This window comes from Notechis scutatus, chromosome 5, assembly GCF_049901735.1.
Source record: "Notechis scutatus isolate UNSWTSFEM ecotype Mainland chromosome 5, rNotScu1.2, whole genome shotgun sequence".
In the NCBI taxonomy this organism is placed as follows: domain Eukaryota; kingdom Metazoa; phylum Chordata; class Lepidosauria; order Squamata; family Elapidae; genus Notechis; species Notechis scutatus.
In genome coordinates, this window is record NC_142013.1 from 91,185,376 (window position 1) to 91,212,213 (window position 26,838).

At 38.3% G+C, this 26,838-nt stretch overlaps 1 protein-coding gene across 2 annotated transcripts in view; it reads left to right on the forward strand.

Moving 5' to 3' along the window:
• The first annotated feature begins 1,511 nt into the window (after positions 1 to 1,511).
• The window catches only part of CLYBL (citramalyl-CoA lyase), a 181,643-nt gene continuing 156,316 nt past the window's right edge, over positions 1,512 to 26,838 (forward strand). For both annotated transcript variants that reach the window (XM_026668933.2, XM_087967302.1), the window contains exon 1: positions 1,512 to 1,598. In XM_026668933.2, coding sequence (XP_026524718.1) covers positions 1,528 to 1,598 — 71 coding nt within the window. In that variant the 5' untranslated portion in view covers positions 1,512 to 1,527. The remainder of the gene's footprint in view (positions 1,599 to 26,838) is intronic.

The following is a 26,838-nucleotide window of genomic DNA, read 5'->3' on the forward strand; positions in this document are numbered from 1 at the left end:
ATATTTTACTAAATGTGAGACACGTTTGTACAAATGCAACCTGTATGATTAAGGTATCAAACTAGAAACCGGGGAGATTGTGAGTTCTAATCCCACTTTAATAAAAAGCCAGCCAGGTGACCAAGGGCCAGTCACTCTCTCAGCTCTCGGAAGGAGAGTGGCAAACCACTTCTTTTTTTTAAATTTGCTAAGAAAAACTGCAGAGATTTGTCCCGACAGCCTCTAGAATGGGACACAATTGAATTGGTGGAAAGAAATGGTAGGACAATCTTTTCATGCTCGGGCAGAAGAATGGAAGGCTGAGGGTACATATTCGGTTTTCTAATCTATACATGGAAATGTACCATACAGAAAAAGGTCATTAATGCAGATTCCTAGCTAAATGGTTATTTTTTTCCAAAGCAAAAATGGCTACAGGAACTTGGCTAGTCTAGTAAAGAGAAGGACCAGGGGAGACATGATAGCAGTCTTCCAATATTTGAGGGGCTGCCCCAGAGAGGAAGGGGTCAAGCTATTTTCTAAAGCGCCTGTAGGCCAGACAAGGAATAATGGATGGAAACTGAACAAGGAGAGATTTAACCTGGAAATAAGGAGAAACTTTCTGACAGTGAGAGCAATCAACCAAATCAACCAATGAAAGTTGTGGGAGCCCCATCACTTGAGACTTTCAAGAAGAGATTGGACTGCCATTTGTCAGAAATGGTATAGGGTCTCCTGCTTGGGTGGGGGTTGGACTAGATGACCTACAAGGTCACTTCCAACTCTGATTATCTTTTAAGTCTGATTATCTGTTATCCCTGTGCTATCTTTACCGGTTTCCTTCAGATGTGGGGAAGGATTTAACTTTAATGGGACAAACAAAAACAAAGAGAAAATAATCTTTTTAAATTTTCACTCTTAAGTCACCGCCCCAGCCAGGCCCTCTAACTTTGCAAAATATTAAATGATTAGTAATTATCAGAAACGGAGCTCCTTTTGATGTTTTTCTTTTTTTTTTTTTTTTTGCACCTTTGAATTTAAAAAAAAAAAAACAGCGTTTCCGCAAATACCCATGGCTTAGTTCTCGCTTTTTTCACGCCTTTCGCGAATGCATTTTTGGCAGTTACTCCCGCATACGTTAAGTCCTTAGGAGGAAACCTCGGGCATTGCCGTGCATCTTTATCACGGAATAACCTTCGTTGACCGCCATGGTTTCTATTAAAAACTTGCCCGCAATTCTTATTCTCCCGTGCACTCTTCCGCAATGCACGCTGTTGCAAGTTTATTCGGAGCAAATTTTCTTTAGTTACGGCCGTGTCACTAAGCGAGCCGCCCAGATAAGGCTCTCCGCTGTTCTTCGGATTTCTGGCTCGGAAGATTCACGTGCAGACGAGCTTCCGCATCACGTCTCCAATCCTTAGTTCCTTTAAAGGGGCGGGGCAAACAAAAGGGGCGGGATTTTCCGCGCCTGCGTGTCTGACAAGGAGGCGGCAGAACTTTTCCAACCAATAGGAGAGGGAGAGGGCGGGGGCGGGGCGAAGGACAGGCATGATGGCGTCTGCGGGGATAGGACTACGGCGGCTCCTGGTGGCCGGTTCGAAAGCGAGCAGGAGGGGAGTGTGAGTGTCGCGATGGAGAGGGGATTGCGCGTGCGCTCTCCGAGAGAACGGCATGGGTGGTGGAGGGCTTTCTTCGCCGTTGTCTCCCCCCTCCCCCTTTCCGTTGCCACTTCTTAAAACCGTCTCCAAGGCAGCTGATTCCTGATGTTGCGGAGCGTGGAGCTGCTCGGGATAGTTTTGCTACTCCTTTAAAGCAGGGGTCTCCAACCTTGGCAACCTTAAGGCTGGAGGACTTCAACTCCCAGCTTTGCTGGCTGGGGAATTCTGGGAGTTGAAGTCCTCCAGGTTTAAGGTTGCCAAGGTTGGAGACCCCTGCTTTAAACTGTGGCAGTGCACAAGGCCCTTAAGCTGGGTGGATTTCGGCTCTCACAATTCCCCAGAGCCAGCATGGGAGCTGAAGTCCATCCAACTTCAAGGGGCTGAAGCTGAGAAAGCCATGAGAAAGGTCATTTATGTTCTACTGAGCCAACCTTGATGACTGATTTTGCAATAGCTGAGCAGCATCCATCCTGGTGGTGTCCTTCCATCTGGAAGCCCGTGGCTTTTACAGATTAGATTGGAAAGTCAAACTGAATCCTCCTGGAAGAAGAAGAAGATGGTGGTGGATGACTTCCATACCGCTGCCAAGAAAACAAGGTGGACAACAGTCCCTTCATGCTGCAAATCCTTGAATCACCAGGAACTGAGTTCAACTAGTGGGGGCATTTTGTGTTATCATCATTGTGTGGAGATTATTTAAAGATGGTGAATTGATCCCTTTAGTTTTCTTGGGATTGTTTTAAAAATATTTTTTAATAGTGCCTTGGAGTTAGTACTGACTCCTGGCAACTTCCTAAAAAAGTCCCTGCAGTTTTCTTGGCAAGGTTTTCTGGAAGTGGTTTGCCATTGTCTCCTTCATAGGGCTTGAGACAGATTGACCGGTCCATATGTGGCTTAGTGCCTAAAGCAGGACTGGAACTCATGCTCTCCCAGGTTCTTTACACCCAGTACTTAACCACTCTACTATTCTGTCTCTGCAATTCTTGGGATTATAGATCCCATAATCTTTGGACAAAGACAGCATGGTCTTATCTTGAGGAAGGTGGTATAAAGAACGACAAGAGAACTTACTTAGAAGTGAGGCCATGAATTCAGAACTCCACACTGTGATACAGATCAGAGGATTAATAATAGTAATAAAAGTACATGCCACTTGAGTCCCAATGACTCTGGGCAATTTACAATTGTTAAAACATTTAAAAGCAAAGAGCAGCTGGGCATAAATGGCAGGGAATTTGATCTAGGGAATAGAGAAACAGGATTGTATTCATAACTATGTTTTTACTTATACCTATTATCTTGTAAGCAATTGACAAACCAAATAAATAAATAAATAAAAACCAGTGGCTTTCTCAATGAGATAGGACAGTGGTGGCTAACCTTTTTGGCCTTCTGTGTCGATAATTGCATGCGTACTCACGTGCCATCACCCATAAGGCAATGTGCGTGAGGACCCCCACGTCCCCGTGCGCGACCTGCCCACGCGCTGTGCATTTCTGCGCATGTGTGCGTGCCCCCGCTCACAGCACACGTCTACATGAGTGCATGACCCCCACTGCGCACTGCACATTTCTGTGCATGCGCGCATGTCTCCACGTGCCACGCCCCCCGCATATGCGTGCCAGATACCCATCAATCAGCTGGTGGTCTCGTGCATGCGTAGTACATCTACTCTGGGCGAGGGCTTGCATGCCGGCAGTAATGGCCCTGTGTGCCACTTCCGGTACGAATGCCATAGGTTCGCCACCACGGAGATAGGAGTTTCGACAGGCTAAGTAGTGGCATTTACACCCCTCTGTCCATCCTGGTGTATTAATGTGAGAAAGAGAGATTTTTTTTCTTCTACGAATGTCCTTCATTTAAATTAAGGCAGTCAATATCCTATATCAGGGCTGTCAAACTGGCATCGTCATGGTGGCATCATGTGACATTTCTGGACTTTCCCCCCCTTTCCTAAACCGGGCATGGGCGTGGCCAGTGTGTGATATATCTGGCCCATGGGCCACGAGTTTGACAGCCCTGTCCTATATCATGGGTTCTTAGTATGAGCGTGCTGGTTGGGGAATTCTGGATGTTGAAGTCCATACCGTTTAAAGTTGCCAAAGCTGAGAAACACTAGAGTGGAGAGTCCAGCTGCCTTGGAATCTGCCAGTGCTGAGCTATTTTACACAGATTTGCTGATGTGACACCTGACGTCAGCCTTTTTTCAATGGAGACATTTTGCCTAAGGTCCAACCAGGCCGGTCTTTGCAGTTGGAAATAAGTGCTTTTGACAGACTTCATTTCATAATTTGTGTTATAAACAAAAATAAATGGTGGGGACAAAAAAGATTTCAACTTTAGCCAAGTATCTCGTTACCTTAATTAATAAACTGACTGAAAGAAACTTTTTATATTGAGTGCCTCTTATCCATGGGTTGCTTTTTCTGAACACTAGATGGAGCTAATGTAATGAATGCTGAAATATATTATGACCAGTTAAACAGAGTGGGGGGAATTCTTGTCTTGCAATATTTTAGCAAACACAATTTTTAACAAATCTAAAATATAAATGACCAATAATATTGTATCTTTAAAAATATTGCCAATTATTTTTAAGTATGGAAATTGAGTAATCTCTTTTTTGTGTTTTCTGTTTTAATTGGAAAATTAATTGAAAAAAATTGTTTTAATTGGAAAAATAGAATCTTAATACACCAAAAGTTATTTGAGTAAAATGTTGTTTATATAAGATTTGAGGTTTTTGAAGTTTTCATCTAAGTTGCTGTTACTGTGTCAAATGTTTTTGAGCGTTTTGCTTTTGTATTATTCATATTGCTTTGCTTAAACTTTTAATTAAAATGCTTATATTTGCTGATAATGATACTTAGTTGCTAATTGGATTTTGGCATCACCCAATCATTAGTACAAACCAAATTCAGTCTTAAGAAAATTGGTTTTACAGAATGAACTCAATTGTCAGTTTAAGTATCTTGTGTGTTAATGAATTGGGACTGGCTTGAACATAAAATCAGAAACTACAATCAGTTTCTGCAATTTGCGCTGAATGCTAGAAGATAGATTGTTGATTGTTATCCTGTGATATCATATTGGAAAGTAACAGGAATGGGAAGACAGTATAATTATAAAATTATACTGTAAAAGTTATGAGGTGGGTGCTCCAGTTCCTGGCTTACCTGGAAGAGGATGAGCGTGTTCTCCTATGGCTTGCAGTGTTGGATGTGCTAATTTAAGTATTACAAACAGAGCATTCTTAGCCCACTAAAGTTCTGAGGATTTTTATGCTGGATAATTTGATAGTTGAGGGTTGATGAAAAACTAGTTGCATTTTAACCCTAGAAAAATCTTTTCTCTGTGAAAGGCTTTCCTTGAGATTGAAGATAGTGAAGTTCTTTTGTTGCAAATTTAGAATTTATTTATGTATTTATTATTTTTATAAACAACTCAAGGCAGTAAACATATCTAACATTCCTTCCTCCTATTTTCCCCTCAGCAATAACCCTGTGAGGTCAGCTGAGCTGAGTTGGCTTTCATGCCTAAGGTGGGACTACTAGACCATATAAATTTAATTTAATAAGTAAATAAATAACTTTCCCGGTACCTTAACCACTAGACCAGCTACAGGTAGCCTTTGGTTAAGGACTGCCCTCTTTAACAACCATTCAACATTACGACCATGCTGCAAAAGTAGTTTTAGTGATCCTCACATTTAAAACCTTCACAATGTCCTGTGGACTCCTGATTGCATTTTGCAAGCTTCACAGCTGGCTTCTGAAAACAAAAGTCAAAGGGAAAGCTGACAGTTGCAATCCCATGATGTCTTACTTAATGACCACAGTGGAACTGATGGAAGTCCAGCACAGTTACATGTTTTTTGCTTAATGACTGTGTTGTTTAGTGACAGATTTTCCAATCTCAGTTGTGGTCATTAAGCGAGAACTATCTGTATTCTGATAAGCAGATAATGTGTGATTTTTAAGTGATTCTCATTAAGTCTGATTCTGAAATTCATTATTTGAATAATTCGTATAATGATTGGTGGGGGAGGGAAATTAGAAACAAGTGATGAAGTATGGTTATGACATCATGGAGTGAAACCTGTGATTTGTGTCAGATGCTGGGATGTAAGTACATAAGCAGACACGACATCTGTATCCCCAGGTTGTTGGTTGTTATACAAATAAGTAAGTGTCTGTCTTCTTGGTGAAATGACTGATCACTCTGAAGTCTCTTACACAATAAAAAGCAAGTGAAAAAACTCTGAGACACTTGGGACAGCCCAAGCCTGCTTTATAAAATATAGGCTACCAATTGTAGTTAAACATTTAAGAGAGACATTTTATCCTGAGCTTTTAGGTGACCTAATTTCCCCTGGTACTGTACATTTAAGTGTTTTTTTTAACATCTGCACCTAATTTGTAAAACAGACTTAATGAGAAACTTCAAATAGTTTAAACATCAATTACAGTGATGGCAAGGTTTTAGAGGTTCAGTAATCTGTCCATGTTGGTCATTGAAATGTGATCCCAGCTGGATATAGTTAAGGACAGATGTCCTTCCAAGACTTGAAAACGAGGGCTTGACAGTTGATGCTAGCTAGCTACTAGGCAGGTTGTTATTACTCTTCATTTGCTGTGCAAGAGAATAGTAATTAATTTCACTTAATGTGGATAAAGTTTTAAAACAGTGATGCATCTGCATCTCCTGGGAATGTCTTATAAAAAAGGTTTAGTATTGTTATTAATTCCCATTATTCACAGTGAATGTAAAAAGATTATTTTATGGATCGATGGAATGTTGAATAAAGTTACTGGAACTGGAAAAAGGGAATGAGCAGCATATCATACAAGTACAGGTAGACCTCATGGGATAACCACAATTGAGCCCAAAATATCTGTTGCTAAACAAGACAGTTGTTGAGTTTACCTCATTTTACAACCTTTCTTGCCACAGTCGTTAAGCAAATCATTGCATCTAACACAGTTTGTTAAGTGGATCTGGCTTCCTCATTGACTTTGCTTGTCAGAAGATTGTAAATGATGATCACATGACCCTGGGACACTGCTAATGATCTGAATGGTGACCATGGGGATGCCGATGCTGCATTTGTTGTAAGTGTTGCAAAGGTTGTAACTGTGAAAAACGGTCATAAGTCACTTTTTTCAGTGCCCTTGTAACTGAACAGTCACTAAATGAACTGTTGTAAGTCAAGGACTACCTGTATTTAATATTTCACTGGCTTTTTATTTGAGGGTGTCTAGTTGCTGGTTTTAAGTAAAAACAAAAGCTCATTAGCAGTATTATCAGGGGTGGGATTCTACCAGTTCGCACCTATTTGCTAGAACCGGTTGTTAATATTCTAAGCAGTTCGGAGAACTGGTTGTTAGAAGAAATTACTGGACTAATCCTGTAAGGAAGGCAGGAAGGAAACATTCTGGTGTTGCTTACAGAAACTGCCTCTCTGTTAACCCTTATTACATTCTTGGCAGGACTAGACTTCCTGTCTCAGAAACTTCTCTGGAGTTTTTTTCCCCTCCTTTGCTGGTACTTTGCTTGTGTGCAGTGACCAAAGTTACAATGGCACTGAAAAAAGTGACTTATGACCATTTTTCACACTTACAACTGTTGCAGCATCCCCAGTCATGAGAGGCCAGGTGAGGAGATGCGTGCCTCGATGTGAGTGATATTGAGTTGGCCACACCCAGCCAATAACGTGACCACCAAGCCACGCCCACCACCTAAGCCACGCACACGGAACCAGTTGTTAAAACTTTGAATCCCACCCCTGAGTATTATGGGCATGTCACAAGTCATTAGATTTGAAATATTTATAGTCCTCAGAGAGTTTTGCGATTAAGAACATTGTTCTGAAGAGCTCTTCACTTAAATGAGAGGTTTCAAGGGTTGCTTGTACAGAGCAATTGAAATGATTGCATTTGTTATTTAGGTGTTGGGTATTGTGTCCATATTGAGAGGGCAAATATCTTGTGTTGAAACGTTTCCCCTGAGTTTTAGGCAAGTAGATTTGAAAAAGGGAAAAAAATATCTTATTTTTATGCTGAATACTTTAATGAGTTCTTTCCTTGAAGATGACAGCATGTCCTCATCTGTTTTCACTTCTAGATAATTTTGCTGTCTGATGTAGCTCCCATTATAGTGACTTTGGGGCTCAGGATTTTATTTTGAGAAAATTTGGTGCAGTACTCAAGAAGTGGATAGGAAAATTCCCCATCCCTGGGAAGCTCAAAGGAACAAAGTTGAACTGAGAGCTTGTTTGAGGATGATGTTAAATATATAGTGGGCCTCTTTTTATATGAGTCCTTTAGGGACACTGAGAATTTGTGTCTAGCCATTCCCTATTCTATCAGATGCTGAAAGGTGCTATTTACAAACCAAGACTGTCTACCAGAAAGCAATTCAGCTTTGTAAATTTAAATTCTATCCCTGCAGGAGTCCAAACTTGTACAGCTTTTATCAGCTGTACATGATGCAGTGTGCAGTTTTTAAGGAAAATAGTAAAAACTGGGAAACATCTGCCTGCTTAGAGTAAACATCATTTCCCTTTATTCCAGTATCCTTGATGATACAACAGCGTCTTTCATGAAAAATGCATATAAAACCCTGAGCTGCAATTTTGTGCGGTATTTTAGCATGATCTTGTTCCAGGGGAGTTAAATAATATTTCCTTGAAAGTTTTCCAGGCAATTCAACAATGAGATATATTTTGTTCACAAGGAAAAATGGGGTATAAATTAGTTGCAGTAATAAATAACCCGTAGCCATGGCTGACAAACTTTTGCTTTGGAACCACAGAGAGCAAGATGTCATTTCTACAGTAGTTTTTTTTCCACATTCCAATTTGGACTTATTCCCTTCATCTTCTCAAGAAGGCATTGTAGTCTGAGAAGTACTGGAGTGTTTTTAGTAACAGATTTCTTATCCAGCAAGCAGGAATATGAACCTTATCCAACCTGGTAGCCACAATTCTGGTGTTTTTTTTCATGAAAATCTCTCTCTCTCTCTCTCTCTCTCTCTCTCTCTCTCTCCCTCCCTCCCTCCCTCCCTCTCTCTCTCTCTCTCTCCCCCTCCCTCCCTCCTCTCTCTCTCTCTCTCTCCCTCCCTCCCTCCTTTCTCTCTCTCTCTCTCCCCCTCCCTCCCTCCTCTCTCTCTCTCTCTCTCTCTCTCTCTCTCTCTCACACACACACACACACACACACACCAAGCAACAATAGAATTATTAGGGAGTAAAACTACATGAAACTTTCCATCTTATTCTTAATATCACATGGTCCTACAAATGGGTTGGCTTCCATAAGTGCAGATAGTCCTCAACTTACTACAACAGCACTGGAAAAAAGTGACTTATGACTGTTTTTCACAGGTATGACTCTTACAGCACCTCCAAGGTCACATGATCAAAATTCAGACACTTGGCAGTAACTTAATAACTGCAGTGATTTGCTTAACAACGGTGGCAAGAAAGGTTGTAAAATGGGGCAAAATTCCTGTAACAAATGTCTAACTGAGGCAACAGAAATCGTGGGCTCAATGATGGTCGTAAATTGAGGACTTCCTGTAGTCCTCAACTCATGGCTACGATGGAGCCTGCCCGTTGTGATCAGAAGTTATGCCAGCTCTTATGTAAAGCACCCATGTGACCACCTCACTTATGACCCCCGCATCCCTGCTGTACCCAATGTGGTTGTTAAATGGAGCACAGGATACCTCAGGTCCTGCCCCAGTCTTTCCCCATCTCCACTTCCTGCCCCACGAGGCAGCAGCCGCTCAGAAAATGGTAGCCACTTCTGGAATTGCACCCTGCGGCCCAGCAACAGTATGGCCTGACTTCCCTTCCCTAACCTGAGCTCTTGAGAGCTTTGAAGGGTAACTGCATGATGGGTGACACAGGGTGAGGAGGAAGGTATGGGATCTGGTGCAGTGGGAAGGCAGCCTGAAGCCTGTGGGACCCAGTGGAGGGGGGGGGAATGGGGGAAGTAAGCAGAGGGCACCACAGTGTTCCTGCAGCCAGTCCTAGGAGTGAACAACTACAAGGCACTGCAGCGGCATAACTTTGGCACCGTGTTGTAAGAACATTTGGGGGTGGGTGGGTGAACCTTTTATGAAGTTACTGTAATTTCCCAAAGGTAGGACTGAATTAGTGGTTGTGTTCAATTACCTGAGCAATGCTACGATGCAGAAATGACTAACAGGCTTTACTTTGCTTGACCTGCAGAAATGCATGTCTAACCTTGAAACTCTCAGTTTCTATGGTCAACAGATATATAATTTTAGCCTTCATGAGTTGTCAGCCTCAACTTAATAATCTGGTGGCCATGTGCAAGAATAGAGCAGAATAGTCAGTTATTTTTTAAAAAAAAACACCTTATATTTGCCCTTTAATCCGGTTACTTCATAACATAGCCATATTGATTTTTTGTGATTTCATATGTGAGAACTGCATATAGCCCCAAATTAAGTAGCTAGCAAAAGTCATACAGATTACTTGGTATTGTGTAATGTTCAGGAAAATTGCACCCAGGTTTTGGATGTACAGTATCAGGAAACTGAAAAATACATAATAGACACAGCTTTCCAATTTGTGATTTTCTTGAAGTTTGCCTGTTTCTGAAGTAAGAGCAATTTCAAAATTTCCCTCAGTATTTTTATTTTTTTAAAAAGAGGAATAGGAGTATTTGTGCATCGGTAATTTAATAATAACAACAACAGAATAACAGAGTTGGAAGGGACCTTGGAGGTCTTCTACTCCACCCCCTTGCTCAAGCAGGAGGACCTAAGCAGGCATAATATGGTCCAAACTTTCCCATTCTGGGACCTCCAGAGGTCTGTGGCTTCCACATCTCCCAGCTGGTCAGGAAATGACATTTGATATTTCCAGCTTTGTATGGAAACCGTTTCTGGACTTTGTGCTCGAGACAGAAAAAGACAAACTCTTGACATTGGGTTGTACTAGTTAATATAGTTTGTTACAGAAATGGCTGGTATTTGTTAAATTGGTAAAGTAAACTGTTTATAACTAACCTTATAGTTAGGAATAATTGGTTTGGAAGAGTGGTTATGGTATAGGAACTAGGGGCCTTGAATTCTAGTCTTCCTTTAGACCTGAAAGTTGGCTGATGACTTTGGTCCAGTTATTCTCATTAGACCTACCTCCTCACAGAGTTGTTGGGAAAACAGAGTCTGGAGCAATATCTATGTTGCCTTGAGAAGTACAAATAAAGACAGGATATAAAGCAGAGGTGGGCTGCACATACTTTAACAACCACTTCGCCAAAAATGTGAGCATGTGCATGCACGCGCCCTTTGCACCACGAGACACCCTCACGTGCCCCGTTTTCAGCCTGGACAGTCTCCTGCAACACTCTGCTGGCCAAAACGTGGTACCATGCAACCTCCTTGTGCCCTGTTTTGGCCAGCAGAGTGCTTCAGGAGGCCGTCCAGGCCAAAAATGGGGCACCATGCAGCCCCCTATGCCCCGTTTTGATCAGCAGGGTGTTGCAGGAGGTGTATGTCTTGTGTCCCCCCCCCCCACCCCCGGCTGGCCCACAGAGAAGTACAATGCTGATTCGGCCCTCAAAGAAATCCAGTTTGACACCCCTGCTGTAGATTTAAAGTATCCCATAGTGGTCAACCATGTCATGTGAATGCCAAATGATGATGATTGTATAATTGTATAATTACTTTCTGAGAATGCTTTTATTGTTTTGAGCACCCAGAGTCTTGTGCAGTATTGTCCATTATTATTGATCCAAATAGTTAAATGAGTAAACTAAATGAATTGCTCATTAACTAAATCATAAAACATGTACAGTTCTGTCCCCTTAAGAAGTTATATTGATTATTAGTAAACGACTGTAATTTTTTCTTAATGTAGTTCAATTTGACAGATACTTTCAGAGTTAGGATTAGGGTTAGGGTTAGGATCATCCAACTGGCTTTCATGCCTAAGGCAAGACTAGAATTCACTGTCTCCTGATTTACCCATGTACCAAACCGGCTCTTTTGATCTGTTTTCCGAAATGTATCTTGCAAATTACATTGGCTTCATTTCCTTTTTCTTTCCTTTGGTTCCTGCACCCAACATTTATCTCTTCATGAATATGTCGCCTTTTTATAAACGTTTCTGTATACAGCTTAATGTTTGTGCATGCAATTAAATATGAATAGTTTGATCCATATATTGCCTTACATAATTGGGATTGTTAGGTATCCACAAACAAGTCTTGAAATAGCTTAATTTTTCTTTGATACCCAGCACTTGTAATGAGAAGTCATTTACTGTCAGTAAATATAATGCAAACTGGAAAGCACATTCCCTGTACCTATGGTTAGTTTATCAATTATGCTTCATTCCGTCAACCAACTCTGCATGCAAAGCTTTTGGATCATTCCAAATGTTTGGCTGTGTTTGCTTTTAGAGTCAAAGGGTTGTTTGGAGTTGCTGTACAGAAATGTTTTTCTTCCAGTAGGATATGGATAGAGACTTTTCATCCTGAGCTTCTTCCCATATCTGGCTTTTGGTCTCTTAAATAAATATGAACGTATCCAGTTGAAATTTGACTTCTGGGGATATGGTGGACAATTTATGGCTAGCCAAGCAGGAGTGGGTGGGATTCCCTTTGCTTTACCGTTTTGCAGAATGCTTTAAATCAGGGGTGTCAAACTCACAGCCCACGGGCCAGATGCGTCATGCGCTGGCCACACCCATGCTCGGTTTAGTGAAGGGCGGGGAAATCACATGATGACTCCATGACCACGTGAGTTTGACACCCCTGCTTTAAATAATAACCGTACCTCTATCCAAATACTTGACCTTTTACACCCTGAAATGTTTGAGGAACTACTTACTTTGCAGTAAGCCCAAAGATGGTTTGTTTGATTCTGGCCTAGAATGTTTCGCAGATCCACTTGTGTCAGTCATGGTTTATCTTTTGGCATGTGACATCCATACTGTCAGCTTCAGCTGTTTGTTTTGTTTTGTTTTTGCTATTTTTATTATTCTCATTCTGTAGGCATCATTAATATAGCTGATTTTATATTTTATTCCTAGAGACGTGAGAGTACATGAATCTCTTATGAAGTATAAAGAAAACACACACATATAATTCAACTTGTATTTCAAATGTTTTAACATTTCTCAATAGTGCAGTTGCCTGCTGTAGATGTTGTATTTTATATACCAGGTCCTCATATATTGAGCTAGAAGTCTGATAATATTATGCTCTAGGTCCCCAGACAAAGAAAGCAGGGGGGGGGGGGGAATTAATCTTGGGATGGATTTGAAATGTACTGTTTCTTCTTTACTTCCATCAGGAATATAACTACCTGTTTGGTTCAGCCTGTAATAGCAAAATCTGTCTGAGCTCTTTTCTATACCCCAAACGGTAAATCTGAAGGCTGGCAATGGCATAATGCATGTAGTTTCTGGCTTTACTTAGAAGCAAAATCAAAGGGTTTCTGAATAATGGCATTTAAAATTAAAGTGCACGGGAGTATTTCTCTATTTTATTTTATTTTTTTACTTTTTAAAGGCAGCAAGTAAGAGCTCTCCATTCTGTTGTTTGTGTGGCTGTGCTGTCGCCCAATTATCCATTGCCTTGCAGAAAAGATTTCATAGTCTTGCTGCCTTTGGTGAGGTCTATGGATGCTATTCTTTCATGAGAAGTTAACAGGCCTGAACTTTCCATACAGGATTGAGACGATCATCGGCCTTTGCAGTACGAAGGGATGTCCAATTACCAAGTATCATTAGTAGGCTTTGATACAGAGTAGGTGGCATTAGAATGGACACAAAAGTCTGGCCGACCAGAGTCATTTTCCACAGGTATGGATGAAACAAGCCTGCGTCGTAGTGTTGGGAGCAGTAGTATCCTCAGCGCAACCTTTTCTGTCTATCACTGAAAGCTGAAAGCATGAAACGGTTGGATGCTGATCATCACACCCTTTGTGTCATCTGAAACCCAGCGCCATTTAAATTCATTGGGAGTCTTCCTGCTAGACAAAGCGCCAATATTGCAAAGCTTGGCTATACAGGGTACATTTTTAATAGTCAATGGAAATGCCAACCTGCACCCCCTTCACAACAAACATGAAAGTCTAAAACGTAATGCCAACCCCTAATTGGCAAGAAGTTCAATATGTTTAAGAGGCCTTTGTTTTTCCTATTTGCTTTTGGAAAAACACAGGCCTAATAACGAGAGGCGTAAACCAGTCTGTGATTTTCTTACAGAACATTAAGCCTCTCTCCCACCCATACATTCTCTGGTTGTTGAGCTCTTTGAGAATATTTTGTCTTTTGAACTTCAGGTGTATCCAAAAATATTCTTGCTGCGGGAAACAACAGTGATGCAACAGTGATTCACATGAATTACCACAAAGCACTAATTCTGTGGGACTGAATTTAGTACTAAACTAAAAAGGGAAGGGAAGTTGGTGACATGAACCATTTATGAAAAAAAGGTTATCAGTATTATATTCCTTTGAGATTAGGTAAAATGGACATTCAGTAGTGTAGTATTATCAATAAACATTATTATTTAGTTTATTATTATTTATTATTAAATTATTATTTAGTTTATTATCAATAAACATGGTACCTATGTAGTCTGTGTATTCAAAAAGCCATTTTGATTTTCCAAGCCTCGCTTTCTTCTCTAGCAGTCTTTAAAAGAGACAGTTTGGGATTTAGGAAAACATTTGGTATTCTGTTTGGTGTAGTGGTTAAGATATCAGGTTAGGAACCTGGCAACCATGAATGCTTTGGGCACGAAGCCAGCTGGGTGACTTTGGGCCAATCAATTTCTCTCAGCCCTAGGAAGGAGGCAATGGCAAACCACTTCTGAAAAACTTTGCCAAGAAAACTGCAGGACTTTCCAAGGAGTCTTTGAGAATTAAACACGATTGAATAGAAGAAGAAGAAAGAAAAAATTAAGACTATATTTTTAAATTCTTGATATAGTTTTAAAAAATAAGGATGAAATAGAGGAAGTCTACCAAATTACAGCAAAAGACTATGCCCTAGTTCTGGATTTTGCAAGATTGAGCATGAAGTTGTCACGTTGCTTTTTCATACCTACCCTTAAATAAGTTTGAATAAGCATTCCATCTGATGCATTTTAGATGTGTGGACTTAAACTCCTATAATTCCTAGAAAGCATAAGCAAAAGAATTCTTGATTAGTATTTGCCTAAGATGCATTTATTGTTCTAGCTCTTATATTGGCACATATACATTTTTATCCAGACTCAATAGTCTACTGATACTACGTGCGATTTGATTTTCTTTGCACACACACACTCCACAATTAACATAGTTTATGACACTTTTCTATGCTGATTTCCTAGGCAATTGTGATTAGGTTGCACATTATGTCAGTTCTTGGATCTATATATAATTGATCTTGTCGTTTTGACTAATAAAATACTATAATAAAGTACTTTTTCAAAGAAGCCTTTAGAAAGTCTGCTAGTAAATTGCACCGGGTGCCAGATTTTAATTACTGTTGGCATTTCTGTGTGTATTGCTGGCAATGGAACCAGTCTTACTGAAAAAAGGCATAAATTTTGACACTGGCAATATGGGAGCTCAGCGTAAGAGACTGTAAGCTGGGTACTGTTCTGCTTTAATGTACCGATTAAAATATTCAGTGTTAAGTGCAAAACTGTGCTAATCTCAGGCTTCAGTTGTGTAATGATTCAGATTGTTAGAAAGCAGCATATGTAATAGCTTCAAATAAGGATTTTAAGAGGAGAAAAATAGGATGCTACATCGTAAGAAATGTGGTTGGCATCTACCAGGTTTTCCATTAAGTTCCAGGTCACAGACAAATAAAGGAAGCATGTTAAGGGAGGGGGAAAAATCCCCTTTTAAAAAATAATTAGGGAGATGTCTGTTTTGTTCACCAGATGGAAAATCAGTACTTGTGGGTGGTCTGTGCTGGATGGGGCATCTCACAATTGGCAGAAGTATGCCTTTAACTTTTAAAGTCCTGGGACAAAATGGAAAAGTAATTGACTGCTGAAAGCACTCCTTTTCTGGATACATTTCGGTCTTTTTATACCTGAAGGCTGATGGAGTTTCTGTCATTTCTTGTATGAATTCCCTGATTTCCAGTTCTCTCATTCACGCCTGGCTTTTTATTTCGTGGGATTGATTAAGAAGCCGTTTGGTTCAAGTCTTTGAGATCCAAAGCTTTATAATGGCTGCCCACACATGCATCTTGGACCTCTTTGAAGCAGCTTTACAAGCCACCACTCCAAATTACATTTTGCAAACTTTAAAAACTTGAAGGGCTTTTCTCAAACGCAAACGTGACCAAGTATTTCAGAAGGCATAACATGTCTTACATTCTTGTGAGGAGTAAAACAATATTTAAGTAGATATATTCAATTATTACAAATAATTGTAAAATTATGGAAATAGACCTATGTTAATCAAAATTTAGAATAAAGTTAGGGGTTATAGTGGGTGTTAAAGCTATGCTTGTTTAATGAAAAGCTTCTGTATATGTGGGTTCTATACATTTGTAATAAATATTGCTTTTCCCCCCATTAAAGAATGGCTAATCAAGTGAAGAGCCAGTGATCTTAAATATATTTGAAGTCCGCAGGATCTAATATAATCTGGTTAGTCACCAGGACCAGAAGTTTTAGTTTCCCAAGCTTTCAGTCTTGTGCTGGAGCTCATCTCGGGAAACTTCTTTTTCATCAGAACGTTCACCATGTTTGAAATCTCTTTTGCCTTGCCTTCTCCAGTTGGAAATTCCAATTATTTGTTCTGTAAGATTGAATTTAGAAAGTAAGACAGTTGAACAATTGTCAACAATTGTCTCATTCTAACTGCTTCTAGGACTAACAAAAATAACAAGCTCTCCTACACCATCATATCCATATAGTATGGAAAAATATGAATAAATGAGCAATATTAAAGTAATCCTGGGGTCAAGAATAAGAATAACCAAAAGAAGGCGGAGCCTCCTCACTGACGGACCGTAGATCGCGACTCTCTGCAGCTATGGTCCGTGCTCTTTCGTTGGAGATCCCCGATCATTACGATTAGGAGCTGAAGCTGCCTTGGAGGGGTGGCGGAGTAAGGGGAAGCCGCAAGCCAGGTTGAGGGGAGCCGCATCTCCCCCCCAGGCTTGGTCTCCCCCCCCCCCGAAGACGACTGCAGCAGTGGTTTAAAATGGCCACCCCAAAGAGGAGGACTCAGCTGGATTAAGATTTGTGCAGGAGGGAAGAAAGAGGTGGATAACATCTGAACCGGGCAATACAACTAAACAAAAGTACCCCAGGATTAAGGTAACATGGAATTTTTAAGAAAAGAAAAATGAGCAGCGAAATTACAAAGGGACAGGAAAAAAAATAAGAAAATATTTTTGACAGCTACGCGGGGCTTCGAACCGGAAAAGGAAGAAGCTGGAACTAAAAATTTAACTAAATTGGACTAAAATATTTTGGGAATAAACAGGCAATAAAATAAAGCTGGACTTAAGATTGTCAAAAAATAATAATAATAAAGTTTACAAATTGGAGACTGGACTGTGCTGGAATATTGAGGTTCGAAAAACCCTAAATAAAAAAAATAGGGGAAAAAGGTGAAGACTTTGTATAATAGAGAGTGCCACCTTTTGACAAAAACTTGAGTTCAAACAAAAGGGAAAGCATCCAGTTTCTGAATGAACTTGTGTGGATATAACATTAAAGAAATATTGAAACAGAGTAAGAATCTTAGAAAGTGAAAACAGAACCAGATTGATTGATGTTTTTGGTATAGACCCTGGGCTGGAATAACTGAGAACTTTAGATAATTGAAAGAAGAAAGAAGGAAAGTAAAAGTGTGGGGTTTTTTTGTGGACTTTAACTATCGTAAAATATAAGAGTGTGTAATGATGATATCTCTTTGGGAATTAAAAATGGAACTTAAAAATATGAGAGAATTACTACAGGAAAGAGGCGAATCACTTTGCTCTGTGTTAGAAAAAATGGAAATGGCGATTGAAGAACAAAAAGAAAGAACTTCAGAGGAGGAGGAGTCGACTCAAGGAGAAGACATTTTAAATAGACAATTAACACAAAGAACACTACAAAGAAGTGGGGAAAGAAGGAAGGTTAAAAAGTTGAGATTTAGGAAGGCAATCAAAAGGGGGAATACCTGTGAAGTCGGGAAAGGCAGAAAGACCCAGCAGAAAAGGGGAAAGGAAGATATTAAGAAAGAGAGGGATATAAACTGGAATGAGAAAAGATATGGGGAAAAGAGGGGGAGGAGAAGTAGTAAGAAACAGGTGCATGAAATAAAGAAATACGGAAATAGTAAAATTTTGAAAAGAAATTGTTTTTTCAGAGATAATGGTTGATGAATTAAAAGGGATTCTGCAGGGTGACAAGGGGTAATAAGAATATTTCTGCAATTAAAATATTTAGAAAATAGGGTAATATAGATACTGATAACTCTTATTAAAAATCAAGGGGGGAAAATATGCTCCTGGATCCAAATGAAAAGATTTAATGATTATTATTGTAACTTCTTAAAAATAATGGTTTATTGGGAATCAAGATGAGGGAATAAAGGTATATTTTAATCATTGAGGTGTCACACTCAAAGCAGTAAAAGGGGGGGGACCTATACTTGTTTGTTTTTTTTAGTGTTAAAATTTGTATTAATCTAGAATTTATAAAAAGAATGTGTAATGGAAAGGGAATATGACAGACTAAAGAACCAACTAAATTAATAAGTTAACATAGACTATTAAAAGCAAGGAGAGACATTGGTAACATTATTATTATTATTATTATTATTATTATTATTATTATTATTATTATTATTATTATTATTATTAGGCAAACACATATTGTTTATCTTTATTTTTAAAATAAATATTAAAGGATTATATTTGAAATAATTGAAATGAAACAAAAAGATGTTTCGATTGAGATTAATGAAAGAGGCTAGAATTAATGTGTTTGTTTCTCTCCTTACTGAAAATTTGGAATGGAAAAGGTAATAATAGAATTAAGTATGCATATATGAATGTATAATTGCTGTCATATTTGTATGTAAAGGTGATGACCTGGAAATATGTTGTCCACTAAAAAGAGATTTTTGTTTTTAATGTGAAAAACTGAATAAACTTTGTTAAAAAAAAAAAACCAATAAGAATAACCAGTGAAGCAATGTTCTCGAACTTTATACCCCCATGAGTATCAAACTACAGTACAGCTCCCATAAGTCTTGGGCATTATGAACATGGTAATCCACAACATCTGTCTGACAGAGAATGACTGCCCTGAGGGAAATTCTTCATGGGACAGACTTGTCCTACAAATCAGTGCTGCCATCCTGGATTGTATTGATTATACATTGCCCTGGGGCTAAAGAATCAGTGATCCTCTCTATATTCCTAAACTACAAATCCCAGCATTCTTCTCCATGGTTGGACATACTTGATGTGGTAATTCATGTCAGACTTGATGATAAAAAAAGACAATAGAGCAAAGATAAAAGATAGCATTTTCTTAAACATCTAGAAACAAATAAAGTTATAATTACTGTAGAAGCCAGCATGGGTTGGTTAAAAACCAATCATGCCAAACCAATCTTATTTCATTCTTTGGCAAACTGACTAAATTAGTAGACCAGTGAAATGCTGCGGACATAGTATATTTAGATTTCAGTAAAGCATTCAACAAAGTAGGCCACAACCTTGGTAAATTAGAAAAATGTGGGATACACAGCATCACCACCAGATCGATTTGTAACTGGCTGACAAACCATACTCAACAAGTAGTCCTTAATGGTACTCCATGGAAGGAATTAAGCAGTGGAGTACCACAAGGTTCCATCTTAGGCCCAATATTCTTCCATATCTTCGGCCCAATATTCTTCCATATTTTCATAAAGGACTTAAATAAGGTAATAGAAGGGAAACTCGTCATAGTTGCGGATGACACCAAGCTGGCAGAAATAGCCAACACCCCAGAAGGCAAGCTCAGGATCCAAAAGGATGTTGACAGACTTGAACAATGGGCCGTATCCAACAAAACAAAATTAAATTAAATTTAAGCAAGTTTTTATACTTAGGCAGGAAAAACCAAAGGTACAAGTACAGATTAGGCAAAACCTGGCTCGAAAACAGTAAATGTGAGAGGGATTTTGGAGTTGCAGTAGATGATCACTTAACTATGAGCCAGCAGTTTGCTAATACAATCCTTGGTTGAATAAACAAAGGCACAGAATCAAAATCATGTGAAGTATTAGTATTGCTTTATAAAATCTTAGTAAACCATACCTGGAACATTGCATCCAGTTTTGGTCACCACATTACAAAAAAGATGTTGAGACTTTGAAAAAAAAAGTGCAAAGAAGAGCAACTAAGATGATTAAGGGCCTGGAGAGCAAAACATATGAAGAATTTGGGTTTGACTGGTCTAGAGAAAAAAGGAGTAGGAGTGACATGATAGTAGTATTCCAGTATTTGGGGGGGGGGGGCTGCCACAAAGAAGAGGGGATCAACCCAATTTCCAAAGCATCAGAGGACAAGAAACAATGGATGGAAACTAATCCAGGAAAGAAGCAACCTAGAATTGAGGAGAAACTTCGTAACAGTGAGGACAATTGGTGGAACAGCTTGCCTTCAGAAATTGTAATTGCTTCATCACCGGGTGTGTATGGAGGGGTGGGGGGGGGGTGTTAAGAAAAGACCAGGCAGCCACTTGTCTGAAATGGTTTAGGGTCTGATAAGTGAAACATGGGGTTTTTTTGTCATTGCCTTCTTCCTAGATGTCCCCCTCCCCACTTTTTTTTTAACTTCCCAGACTGGTCCACGTCTCTGGAATTTTGAGATGATTTCCATCTAAGAACCAAGATGGATCAAAACGCTACTTAATTTCCAAAATGCAATGAGTTTAGGTCATGTTGGTGCTGCCATAGGCATGATATGCACATATCCCTACATTGTTGACATCTTTGACTGAAAACACACACACATAATACCCACACACACACCAATAAACTTAGCATTTCCAAATCTTGTGTTCTCTAGAGCAGGGGTCTCCAACTTGGCAACTTTAAGCCTGGCGGATTTCAACTCCCAGAATTCCCCAGCTGGCTGGGGAATTCTGGGAGTTGAAATCCGCCAGGCTTAAAGTTGCCAAGTTGGAGACCCCTGCTTTAGAAGTATTAGACCAAGGACTCCCAGAATTTGCAGTCTTTGACCGCTAGTCTGAAGACGTCTTTATTGCCTTAGCTGGAGAAAGCTAGCTTAACTTTTTCAATCATGAAACATACCAAGGATTGTCTTGTAAGGTACACATAAATATGTTTGTTTATGGTCACTGTGTTTAATGTAATCATTGAAATTTGAATTTTTAATTAAAATTAGGCTGTGCTAAAATACTTTGGCAATAAAATTAAATAATAAAAATGTTTAATTTGCTTTCTATGCCATTCTAAAAATGTAATAGGTCATTATCAAATAAAAATAACCAGTAACAAAAATACTAGGGAAACTATTTCTGTTATGTGGAAGAAAAATATTAATTAATAAAGCTTTCATAAGTGTTCTTAGAACAAATCTATTGAAATTATTTCCACCAATAGTAAATCATAATATTTTGCTAGAAATAGCTAATATCTTTCAATATATGCCCTAATATTTTTTAAGGAAATCATACAATGGAGATGAGGGGAAAAGATTTGAAAATTGGTAGCTGATTCATATTTAACTTTAGATTCTTATTTATGTATGTGTACTTATTAAAGGTTTCTTGTATTAATATATACAAAAACTTAACTTCATTTTTTTTTGCCAAAACACTATGTATTTAAAAATAAAATAGCTAATATTTTATTACTGTTTGAACTGGAGTCTTCAAATCAAGAAAGAATATAATGTAATATCTAGGTCAAGGAGCAATATTTCTGATTCCTTCCATCTCAACTATACTTCATTTATTAAAAATGCAATAATGGTTCCATATTCTCTCACTCTTTCCCTGTTTTCTCCCCTTTTCTCCCCCTCCCAATATCACAGATGCTTCACAGTCTGTCCTCCTTCCTTCTGGGCACAGCATACGGATTTTTTCAAAATAAAACTCAATTTTTTTGATGTGTGTGTTGTACTATTAAAAGCATAATTTAGGCACTCATGATGGTTCACTACCAGCAAAAGACAATGGTGTGTTTGGAAGTAACCAAGACTGTGAAAATGTTATTTAACAACTTTTACAAGACACTGAACAAAAAAACATTTTGTGCTTTTTTTAAAGAAATAAGAAGCTACTCTGGATTTACTGTTATATTACCTTCCCCCCCTCCCCCCAAAAAAGTGTGTATGAATGTAGTTAGATTAAAATAAAGATTAGATTTAATTGGAAATCTGTGGTCTCCGTGCCCCCGTGGAAGCTTGGGAGAAGGAAAACTAGTAAAATGTAAAAACATAAGGCATAAAATGCAAGCAACAATTCTTAGAAAAAGTAAACTATAGGTGAAATGGATAAATAAATTCACCAAACCTCAAAAACAGAAGAAAGTGGAATAATAAGGAAACAATGAATGAATTGGTTCAGACTGTCATTCTGGTAGTAGAACCTATTTCTTGCACACACTATCTTTGTGTTACCTTGTTAATTCCTTTCTCTGTGTGCTATATTCTGTAAGCCAGGAAGTCTTCAATTAATGGTCCTTTGTTACATCTCCACTGAAAAACTGTGTGATTAGATTTAAGACAGGGAGGATCCTAAACCATAATTTGATTTCTGAAGGTTCTGACTGGTCCCAAGTATGATAAGAGAAATGTAAGCAAGCCATATAATGTCTTAATATACTGTATGAAAAATATTGATCCTTTTGTTCTGTGTTTTAAAATAGACTTTGGAGTCCATCTTCTAGTCCAACTCTATGACCAGAGCATATCAATCCAGAAAAGGGCTGTCTAAATTTTGTTAGAAAATGTTGAATTATATAACAGCCATAACTCTAGGCTATTCTACTGCTTAACAGCATTTATGTTCAGGATATTCTCCTCAATTTGAGGATGGATCTCTCTGTAATCCACTTGTTTTTGTCCTACATTTGGGCACTATGGAGAATAATCCATATTCTCTTCTCCGTGATAACCCTTCAACTATTGTAAGGCTATAACAGGACTTCTCTTAATGGAATAGTTGAATCATGACCAATCCCTTCCAAGCAAAACCAATCCACAGCTTGCTTTCTTTAACAATGGACATATAGCTAAATTCTGTTTTCCATATGAACACAAATGTAGCATGTAATCCTTCGGCTTTTGTATTCTTTAAAACTGGCAAAGTTTGTTCTAAATAAAGTAAATATTCTTTAATTTGGTATTAGTAATACTGCAACATGTATAATTTACTTCTGTGATTCAACATTGCAAACCAAACTCATTTTTCATATAACCTAATACTTTTTGAAAGCACTGGTTTCTACAACTGAATAAGATCATAAAACGACAGCAACCACAGTAATTAAATGTATGTGTAAATTGACCCTGTTTATTGGTATTAATGGGATTTGCTGGGCTTAAATCCAATTCTTCTGCTTTTAATGAGCTGGAAGCCAGTCACATAACACACTTGTTCAGAAATAGCAAAATATCCATAGTTTTAGATTATTATTTTTTTACTTTCTGCAATATATGCATTTCCATCAGTATACTTGTGTGTACAAGAAAGTCATTTATTAACAAAACAAAAACAAAAAACTACCATGGACTTTTCAACACTTGCCCATATGCACTGTGTACTCTATTGAATTTCTGAAGAAAGGGATACTGGCAGGAAATCTTGGAATATATCGTCATTGGCTGGGCTTATGTGTTACTTAAACCATACCTGCCTATTCAAAGACAGGGAGATAGTTTTATTATATTCAGTGAGACTATCTCAAACATTAAGCTGGTCCAGTCCTTAAGTGCAAGGACATTCATTGGATGACTTGATCACAAATAAGGTGCAATTTGTTCTTCAATGTAAAGGAGATTTGCTCTTCAATGTAAAAAAGATGTCAAATGACAGTAGCCGTTTCAATTTCTACTGTTGGGAGTACTCAGAAACAAGAATCTGATCTGGTCTTTTCTTGATTTATCTGATACAGGAAGGCAAAGGTTCTGTGATTATCCTTTACTGCTATGCTGAAATGTTGGAAATAAATAGGGGAAAGGTTCAAATTAAACCCTAACTAGACAGAATTCATTTCAGTTATAGAATTGTGCTACTACTGAGTCAGATATAGGTGAGATACTTCTGTATCAGGCTCTTTCTAGGTATGGTGATAACCTATATCACACATGCACGATGATGAGTTTCATTATCTTTCTTCACAAATAAGAAAGAAGTTGACCAGTGTCCATCCATCTGAAGAATTCCCAACATCCAATGAGATGATTTTAGTTCCTCAGGTGCATTGCCTAGGCCTAATGCACAATTAATTCCAAGTCCATATAACCTCATCTTAATTCAAGAGTATTTGATGTTGCCAATCTTCGTTCAAGAAAACAACATTCAGGCATGCCAGATGTGTAGTGTGTAGTCTTTTCTATGATTCAAAGAAAACAAATGAGAAATAGCTTTTTAGGTCTTTTAAAGAGACTTGGTAGATGAGATGTCAGCAGCCTACTCAAGCTGCATGCTGAGGATGACTCTAAAGGATGTTAGCACTAGCCAGCATCAGTTCTGCATCCACAGGGACACAAAGTTAGCCTCCTTTCCCAGTTAAAGCCAGATAATGTATCGCCCTTCTGTTCTGATGGTGATAGTCCTTTTTTCCTCCTAGAAGATTCACTTTAATATGTGTACAAATGTGTCTTTGGAATAAGATAAACTTCTGTAGATTCTTCAAAATAACTAGGGCTGTATTATGTGAAACTAAGGTGCAATATTATCAGCTTGATCAAAGGGGGCTATGTTATAATGTGTAAGCATGTAACATATCTAGCTAATGTAAAAATGAATTGTATAGCATATACTGTTTAACCTGAAAGGAATTCCACTTCTTTTTCCTTTGGCAGTTATGTTTAGGTTGCCATTAAGACTGGAAGACTTCCAAACAATTCATATAAAATGAATAATATCAACTGGAATCAACTGGAACAGTAATTGCAAGAATATCCAACAACTCAACAATAGTGTTTTGATCTGTTTTAAAGATGAATAAAGGTATTTAGGTCTTTTCTAACAACCTGCAAAAAAGAAACTCTGTTAAACTCTTGATGGAGCTTCATCCTTGTAAGCTTCATCTTCATCTTTCTTAAGAAAGCCCGTCAAAGACACCCATTTGAGAAGAAACACTGGCAGCAATTTAGAGATATTTTAGAATGATGGCATTTTTGGAGCAAAGCAGCATCTTTCTCACAAAGAAAATCCAAAGAGTTTGTTGATCATTTAGATCAGATTTGGTACATGGGTGGAGCCAAAAGAGAATGCAAACATATAGGGATGTCTACAAAAACGGGGAGAAAAAAAATCAAGATGGAGGCCAAACCACATGATGAAATTCTGCTCCATTTTTAATGTGCATTGTAGTCTCAGATGAAGCCTTTTGAAAGAAATGTACGGTAATTGGTCGGTTTACAAAATTGGCAATAATCATGATTTTATAAGTATCCACTAGATGGCAGTCATACCTTTTCATAAAAGCTGGATTGGAGACTGAAAAATTCTAGGAAAGCTTTGATGCTTTTAATCTTTAATAACAACTATCCATTGACTTTTCCTCCACATCGACTTTTTTTTAAAAAAAAATCTATTTTGTCCCTTTGAATAAATGGAATGCAAAAATAACTAAACATCTTTGCGTCATTCTCTCTTTGTTAGTGTGAAAAATCTTATTTTGAGTAAAAGTGAATATTTTGAGAGGAGTTGATTCAATTATACAGTAGTTGATATAGGTAAAGGATCATTTGCTTCTTTTTTGATATCAGTGAATTAGAAATAAAAAAATTAAAAGGTATCATTGAAGAATAAATTTACCTTCCATTATTTAACATGTATTTTGCAATGAAACGTAAAATGGGAATCTTAAGGATCAGGTACATATTTGATTAATTGCTGAAATGGAGTTACCACTTACGCATATTAGTACTGAATTGAGAAGTCTTATGTAGATTCTCTGGCATTTGTATGATTAAAGATAGTTCAGATATGTAAAGAATTAGAAACCCCTCTGTGATTGTTGAATATTGTGTTTCTGCAAAGGATTTTAGAGATATTTGCTTCTTCCTAGTCCAGCACCACCCAGACATCAGATAGGATTTCACAGCATGTTGTTTCATCATGTTTATTTGAGAAAGTGGTGCCAAAATAAAGCAAGCCTTAATTTATCATAAAAGGAAATTGTTGTTTGTGATATCCATATTCTTCATAGCATATTGGCTTTTAAAATGCTAAAATAAGATTGTCTCTGCAAGCAATGGGGCAAATTTCCCTACTGTTGCAATTATTGTAATTCATTTCTACTTGTATCAAATGAGTTGAATTTCTCTATTGCCCACTAACATATTCATAAACCTGGAAGAGAACTGACTTTCTCCTGGAGTTCTTGCTGTATTAAGGAAATCAAATATAATTTGATTATTGGAATTTCATATTATATTAAGAAAGCCTGACAGTGAAATTTTGGCCCTGAGAATAAACCTGATTAAAGAAAGGTGGTCTTTACCTTCTCCTCCTCCTCTTGTGAAATACAGCATATACAAAAACCCAATTCAGCCCTTGGTTTCTTAGCTGTGATAGCAGCCTCCCATGCCCATTGCAAAGGTTAACCTGTACACTGCATAAGGATAACAGATGGAAATGTTGGTGTTCTGCCATTGTGTGTATGTTCTCTCTCTCCCTCTCTGCCACACTCACACACACACACACACACACCGCTCATTCCAAAGGGAAAAAGGATCTTGTATTTCTGTGTTTAAACCTTTGATCTTCTTTCACATTTAAGGGGAAGAGTCCTCCTTTTCACAGGAGACACATGGCCATACATCTGTAAAAACACAGCTGTGTGTAGCAAAACAACAAACCTAGCTTTTAAAAGAAAAGACAAAGGCTTTGCTCTGCCAAGTCAAAAAGTATTCTTTTTTTTTTTTTAATAAATAGATAGCGGTGTGTTGGTCCTTTGGATTTATACCAGGATTTGCTACCACTCCTTAAAGCAGTTTTTTTAAATAAAT